Below are 7,756 nucleotides of genomic sequence, written 5' to 3'. Positions count from 1 at the left end.
TGCCCCAGCTCTGCACACCGACATTGCTGCTGCAGCTCCAGAGAAGGCAAGAATAGAGGGATCTCTGCAGAAAACTTTGCTGGGAGATCCTTTAGTTCCTTTAAAACCTTTGAGACTGCAGCCCCTCATTGGCACAGTCTGTGGCCACAGGGAAGGTGGAGAGAAACAAAGTCAGAGATGGCAGAAACAATCGTCTAGCTTTAGGAAGAATATTTAAAAAGAAAAACGACAGGGAAATCAAAGAACCAAACCAAAAGAGCTATAAAAGATTACTTTTATTACAAGTGATTTGCCCAAATTAGCAATCAGTTTAATGCTTCCTAAGATGTCCAGTCATCAGTCTCCTCACTGCAGCCTTGAGCTCCTGGTTCCTCAGGCTGTAGATGAGGGGATTCAGGGCTGGAGGCACCACTGAATACAGAACTGACACCAACAGATCCAGGCATGCAGAGGAAATGGAGGAGGGTTTCAGGTGGGCAAGTACTGCAGTGCTGAGAAATGCATTTCTCCTGCATTTTCCCTTTTCAGATTCTTTCAGTCATCTCCTCAGAGGTACAGTTTGTTTTGGGGCTTTTCATGAACTGATTGTACTCTTGATTTAGATGGAGACTGTGGAATTGTTTTTAGATGTAGAAGAATCTGGACTGAAGACAGAAACAAACTCCCTGTCAGCCCATTTTCATCTTCTAGATCATTTTCAAGATGTCCTTGGGGGTGTTGGAATGATAATCACACAGCTCTCCACTTCTGGCTGCAGGCTCTAGAGTTTCTTTCTCTGCATTCAGTCAGGCTTGCATTCCCTAAGAGTTCTTGGTAGCCTGTCATCTTTTCTTAGGGTAGAACAGTAACAATGAAAACCTTACCAATGGCACAACTGCCCAGCCCACAAGGAAAAGAAAAGAACAAGCTGTCAAATTCTTCAAATATTTCTCCTGCTTTGCTGCAAGTGTTGTGCTGCACCCACAGTGTGGAAAGCTGCAGTTGGTGGCACACCTTGTGACAGAAGCTGCACCTCGTTCTCCGGGAAAGGTTCTTGGAAAAAGCAAACAGGACTGAGGAGAAGATTCTGGAAAAAATGAAAGAGCTTTTAAGAAATTAAATGAAAATTGAAACAATTCAAGATGTTTTTCTCGATTTGTTTTTATGCTCCCCTTTTCCATCTTGCACTAGTTGTCCATCCCATTAATTCCAAACAGATCTCACTTCTAAGATCACTTCTAAGATCCATGAGTTGGCAAGTTTTAGACATTTTAAGATACCATGACCTAGACACACTTTGGCTTTCCCTGTTTTTCTTGGAAATCAATGCTGGAGAGGTAAGTGCAGTGCTTGGGTCAGGTAGAAATTCTGCATTCAGGGAATGCGCTCTGAGAGTGTTTGACCCTCAGCAGGGACAATGCACAGCAGTGACCGAGGGGATTCCTGAGCCACTGTGCAGGAGTCCAGACTCTGGCTCTTGGCTGAACTCGGCAAAGTTCCCATGTTTGGACAGGCTCAGGGGCTGCCCTCGGGGAACGTGGGGCTCGGGGCGGGGGCGAGCGGGCAACGGACAAACGGACACGGGGACAAACGGCCCCGGAGCTTCAGTTGCAGCAGCGGCAGCAGCGGCAGCAGCGGCAGTAGCAGCAGCGGCAGCTTCGGCGACAGAAGAAACTTTAGATTCCCTTCTCCTCTCCCTTTCCCGCCGCCCCGTACCTCTCCCGCTCTCCCTTTCCCGCCGTCCCTCTCCTCTCCCCGCCTCCCTCTCCCCGTGCCGGGCCGGGCCATGCCCCCGGCCCGCCCCCGGCCCCGGGCGGGGCTGCCCCGTGCCCGCCCCCGGCCGTCCCGCCGCCGCCTGGCCTCAGCCCGGCTCTGGCCGTGCTGGCGCTGGCGGTGCTGGGCGGGCGTCAATGCCTGGGGCTGGGGCGGCTTCACCGGCTTTTGGCTCCGCCTGGCCCGGCCCCGGCCCCGGCCCCGGCCCCGAGCCCGAGCCCGGCCCCGGCTCCTCCCGGGGCCCGCGGAGGACACAGGCGGCGTTGCCTCTCCCGCCGCCTCCGCTGCGGCTTGCCCGGCCCGAGCTCCGCCGCTCGGCAGCGCAGCCGCCGGCCCCGAGCCTCCCGTGCCGCGTTCTGAAAACCGAACGCCGGGGGATGGCCGGGCCGGGGCGGGTGAGGGGCGCTCGGGGGCCGTTGCTGGCCCCGGGCCGAGCGCTGACAGCCGCGTCTCGCCCGCAGGGAAGGCGCAGGAGGCCCTACAGGAGCGCTACCGCCTGGGTTCCCTGCTGGGGCGCGGCGGATTCGGCAGCGTCTGCTCGGCGACGCGGCTCTCGGACGGCGCCCCGGTGAGCGGCGGGGCCGGTGGCGGGCGGAGGAGGAGGGGGCGCAGGAGGAGGAGGAGGAGGATGGGGCTGGGCAGGGCGGGCGTTGAGCTGAGCCCGCTGCTCCCCTTGGCTTGCAGGTCGCCATCAAAAGGGTGCCACGGAACCGCATCCGGCACTGGAGCGAGCTGGTGAGTGAGCCGGGACAGCGGGAGAAGCCGGGCCGTGCCGGGCGGGGATGAGCTGAGCCCCGGCATGGTGGAAGCCGCCAGGACGTCCCGATGGAGAGCGGGCGTGGGGCCAGCGCAGGGCGCAGAGCATCCCGGGCTGGCTGAGGGGTTGCCCAGCCCTGGCCCGGCATCGGCCCCACTGATGGCATCGTGCTCCTCCCGCAGCCCGACGGCACCAGCGCTCCCCTGGAGGTTGTGCTGCAGGACAAGGTGTCCACTGGCTTCCCCGGTGTCGTAAAGCTGCTGGAGTGGCTTGAGCTCCCCAGTGACATAGTGATGGTGCTGGAGCGGCCAGAGCAGTCTCAGGACCTCCTGCATTTCATTCGGGCACGGGGGTTCCTGCGCGAGGAGGTGGCACGCCGCTGTTCCGCCAGGTGCTGGAGGCCGTGCGGCACTGCACCAGCTGCGGGGTCCTGCACCGCGACATCAAACCAGCGAACATCCTGGTTGACCTGGCCACCGGGCAGGCTAAGCTGATTGACTTTGGCTGTGGCACCTACCTGCAAGACACAGCCTACACTCACTTTGCAGGTGAGCCTACACAGGGCTGTGCTCCCGCTCCTGGCATCTCATGGCCCAACATCTCTCAGCCCAAGCTGGCTGTGGCAGCGGGGATTCTCCCTTTTGCTGCCACTCAGGGGACTGAATCTGCAGCTGAGTTGCTTTAGAGCAGGGGTGGGTGGGGAGCCATCTTCCAGCCCTGCTGGCAGCCTTTGCCCACCATTGTGCCCAGGACTGGGGCTGGGCTGGGGCAGCCAGCCTGACAAAAACAGCCGTGGGTGGGGGTAGCAGAGAGGGAGGTTGGAACCTGTGTCCCAGCCAGTTTGTGTGCAGGCAAGAGGAAGGGCTTGGACTGCTCCACTTGCCCTGTTTGTCTTGGCTTTATAATATGTTTGGGGCAATGCAGGCAGGGAGAATGAGGGCATGGTTTTTCCCCAGCACGCAGTGGGTATTTCCTTTGCATGTCATGGTCAGGCCTAGCCAGGGCTTCCACTGTCCCCTTCCCACACCAGTGGCTTCTTTTGCAATCCCAAGTTTGTACACCAGTCCCAGGTGCTGGTGAGAGGACAGTGGTCACCCTGTGTGCCACTGATGCAGCCCTCGCCCGCCCAGGGATGCTGGGGCCAGGCTCTGGGAGCAGCAGCATCCCCCTGATGAACTCCATCTGTATTCCACAGGAACACCATCATACAGCCCCCCGGAATGGACCCGCTTTGGCTGGTACCATGGCGAGCCAGCTACCATCTGGTCCCTGGGCATCCTGCTGCACGAGATGGTCTGTGGGAAGATGCCTTTCAGGAGGGGCTGGAACTTCAGCTGGGGCCAGCTCTCGCTGCCACAACGGCTCTCTCCAGGTGGATCCTCTTCTCTGGGCATGGGTGCAATACCAGTGCTGGGAGACAGCAGCGGGCTCGGGAGCATCCCGCTCTGGCAGCTGCTGAGGAGGTGGCACATGTCCTGCTCTCCCCCAAAACCAAGAATTGATGGGAAAGTTCAGGCCCAGCTCTGAGCGCATCCAGAATGGCCTGGGCAGGGAATAGTGGGGCAAAACCAACAGGAGCCTTCTCCAGCTGACGGGCAGTTTCTGGTTTCTCTCCCCAGAGTGCCAAAATCTGATCGGGTGGTGTTTATCCATGCACCCCTTGGCCAGACCCTCATTAGAAGAGGTGTACTGTCATCCTTGGATGCAGGATATTCATCTGCCCTAGAAGAAGGGAGAGAGCCACAGGCACACTTAGATCCAGGGCCCTGGTAAGTTACAGCTGCACATATGCGTTGGCAATGAGAAGCAAAGGAACCCAGCCTGTGTCACTGCACCAGGGTCATGGGATGGGAACACGCAGCCCTTGTGCTGGAGCTGAGCTGCTCTGCCCAGCCCTGGTGGCTGCCATCCAAGCAGGTTTTGCTTGTCCTGGTTCCCTGACAGCTGGGGCCCTGGGCAGAGCCCTGACGGCCTGGTCACACCCCAGGGAAAGAGAAGGAGCCCCTGGAGAAGCTGTACCGGGTGGGACTGCTGCTGCAGGAGACAGCGAGGATGACATGATGATGACAACCTCTCCCTGGACCTGGCCACCAGCAGTTGAAGGTGATGCACTATGATTGTGGCACCTTCTTCAAAGCCAAACTCCACATGGAGTTTGCAGATGAGTCCACATGTGGGGAAATGCTCCCAGATTTGGGCATTGCCCAGCCTGGCTGGGAAGCAAAAGTTGCCCCTTTGCTGGGGCAGATGGAACTAAATCTTCAGTCAGCTGCCCAGCTGCTTTTTTGGCAGGGCTGGTGGGATGGGCTGGAGTGGGTACGAAATGGGAGTGGGCTCCTGGCCCTGCCAACAGCCCCCAGCACCCACCGTGCCCCGGGCTGGGGCTGGGGCTGGGGCAGCCAGCCCGACACAAACCCCTGTGGTGGGAGCAGAAGTGGGACTCCAGAACCTGTGCAGGGGCTGCTTTGCTGTGCAGGCAAGGAAGGCCTTGGGCTGCTCCACTGCCCTTGTTTGCTTTGGGATCACTGTTATTTTGGGGGGCAGTGCAGAGGGAAAGAGAGAAAGTGTGGACCTCCCTCACCCATGGCTGGATTTTTCCCTAGCATGTAGGGGTTGGGCCTTCCTCAAGGCCCTGACAGAGCTAAGAGTTTTGACCTTTCTTCTTCTTTTCCCTTTTTGTCTCTAACCTCTTTTCAACAATTTGTTTGTTTTTTTCTAGAGGAAGCATTCTAGGTGGTCCAGTCTGGATTGGGAAGTGCTTGGGACCAGCTGCAGCGTGGATGGGCCGTGCCCTTGGAGCAGGCTGAGGACATCGTTTGGGACCAGCTTTTCTTCCAGCCGTGGATGGCGTGAGGTGGGTGCCCGTCTGCTTGGCAGGGTGGGATCAGAGCTTTTGGGAGATGGCAGCGAGCACAGGAGCATCCTGCTCTGGGCAGCTGCTGAGCAGGTGGATGTGCCATGGCTGGCTGCAGGCTGGGCACATGTCCTGCCCTCCTGCCCTGCTCCCAAAGGCAGCACTGATGGGCAGCTCTGGGCACAGCTCTGAGCCTGGCCCGCATGGCCTGGGCACTGCGGGCAGCTGGGACTAGGGGACAGGAGCCCTCAGCTGACGGGCAGTTTCTGCTTTCTCTCCTTGCAGCCAGGCTCTGCGGATGCTGAGGCTGCTCTGGGCTCTGGCAGGGCTCTGCTGGAGCTCAGCACCGGGCTGGAATCAGCCAAAGAAGAAATGGTGTCACCTGCAGCACAGACTTGCTTGAGCATTTTGACAACGCAGCTCAAGTTTGCAGCGTGGACACCTCCAAGGGAAAACATGACACCTCCCAAAAATTAAAATTGTTCAATACCTTCTGAAATCAAATCAATCTGGAATGACTCCAAATGACGTTTTTCAGCTTGCTCAAGATGTAGCTCAGCCCTTCTCTGAACAGTTCTCTCCCCCACCTGCCTTTTACTTCTCAACTGCTCCCTTTTTTCCCCCAGTGAATTCCCAGCCCATCACAGTCTCCTTTACTTGCTGGCCTTCCGTGTTGCCCCTGACCACAAGGAAGGCCGAGCCCCAGGCTTAGGGACTCGTGCTGTCACTGGCTGAGGAGCAGCAATGTCTCAGAGGTCCAGTGGGATTTTAGTGTCATTCAGAGCCACTCTCCAGCCCTCAGCTCTCCTCACTCCTGAGTTCCCACTCCCTTCATCCTTGCAGCAGGATGAGCTCTGTGAATCCCCTTGAGCCTCCCCACTCTTCCCAGCCCACACAGCCACCTCAGTGAGGCTGAAGCTGAAGCTTCTCTGTCTTCTCTGGCACACCAGTCCAGTCCCCTGTGTGGGGAGCCCCAGCCCCAGAGCACAGCACACAGCAGTGCAGTCTGGGCTGGAGCAGCTGCCCTGCAGCCCTGGCTTGGCTGTTTGTGGCAGCTGAATGCTCCCTGTTTCCAGCTGTCCCTGCAGGATGGCCCCGAGGCAGAGCCCAGCTGGGCTCCCACTGCAGCCCCTGGAGCTTGGGGCAGACAGTGCTCCCAGAGCTGAGGTTCATGGGGAGCACCCGCAGCTGTGCCTCGCACTCAGTGCTGGCAAGTGTTGTGTTCTCATCTCCTGCAGCCTGAGGGGAAAACAACCTGTGCTGCCAGGCCAGCACTGCCCCTCTGGACAGGGACAATGCTGAAGGGCTTTCCCATTCCAGAGGAGCTGGTACTGAGCCTTGGCAGGGCCTGGCAGGGCTGGAGCCAGGTCTGGCCTGCTGTCTGGGACTCGGTGCCCACCAACCGCCCCCACCCACCACGCTCCATTCTCCAGGGACAGAAGGGTCTGTGTGTGCCAGGGGCTCTTGGATGTCTCTGTATCCATGGACAGAAGGGTCTGTGTGTGCCAGGGGCTCTTGGATGTCTGTGCATCCATGGACAGAAGGCTCTGTGTGTGCCAGGGGCTCTTGGATGTCTCTGTATCCATGGACAGAAGGGTCTGTGTGTGCCAGAGACTCTTGGATGTCTGTGCATCCATGGACAGAAGGCTCTGTGTGTGCCTGGGTTTCCATAATGTCTCTGTACCCATGGGTATGGCATGAACATGGACAGTGAAAGTGTCAGTCATGTTGCTTGCACACTCCTTCCTTTGTATACAAGACAAAACCAGGCACACCCCCAGGTATGGATATATTAATAGGATATGGATGGATAGGGGTTTCCCACAGTGCAGTAACTTTTGCATAACTCACCATTTAACTGGTGGCCAGGGGATTTTTTCCCTACTCTGTGTGAGAAGGTGTCCCAGAGCTGAAGGAGCAGCATTCAGAACAGTTTCAGGATTTCTAGGCAGGAAGTGGAGCTCACAACCATCCACATAACTCGCCATATTCATTGGGATGGGCTGCTGCTTCTCTAGGAATTCGGCCCAATGCAGACATGAGACTTGGAAAAATCCCAGCTCTCTGTGGGTTTGTGCAAAAGGGGGAGCAGCACAAACACTTTGTGCTTGCCTGGGGGACACAAGGTCCAAGGAGCTTTGGTGGCAGAGGGTGACCTGGGCTGGTGGCAGGTGAAGTTCCATTCCATTCTCAGAGTGGCACAGGACAAAGGTCCAAGTACCCCCAACACCACTGATTAAGTCCTTAGAGTGCTGTACATCCTCTAGGAAAAGCTGCTGTCAGACAATCTATTGGGATTTATAACTTTCATTTGCAACACTTTAAATCCAAATTTCAAACTGCAATATTTTTACACTCAAGACACAGTAATGCATAAATGCATAATAGATCTT

The 7,756-nt window shown here is 57.4% G+C and overlaps 1 protein-coding gene across 1 annotated transcript; it reads left to right on the top strand.

Annotated features, from left to right (window-relative positions):
* Window positions 1-1,305: 1,305 nt before the first annotated feature.
* Window positions 1,306-5,370, top strand: LOC135285340 (serine/threonine-protein kinase pim-1-like). Its single transcript, XM_064397529.1, is given in 9 exon segments — window positions 1,306-1,316; window positions 2,074-2,320; window positions 2,437-2,487; window positions 2,692-2,884; window positions 2,887-3,057; window positions 3,705-3,881; window positions 4,129-4,278; window positions 4,497-4,612; window positions 5,229-5,370. Coding segments are annotated over 7 exon segments (957 nt in total). The 3' UTR covers window positions 4,236-4,278; window positions 4,497-4,612; window positions 5,229-5,370.
* The last annotated feature ends 2,386 nt before the right edge of the window (window positions 5,371-7,756 follow it).

The sequence above is a fragment of the Passer domesticus genome, chromosome 23, assembly GCF_036417665.1.
Source record: "Passer domesticus isolate bPasDom1 chromosome 23, bPasDom1.hap1, whole genome shotgun sequence".
Classification (NCBI taxonomy): domain Eukaryota; kingdom Metazoa; phylum Chordata; class Aves; order Passeriformes; family Passeridae; genus Passer; species Passer domesticus.
This window is presented reverse-complemented; position numbering and strand designations above follow the sequence as displayed.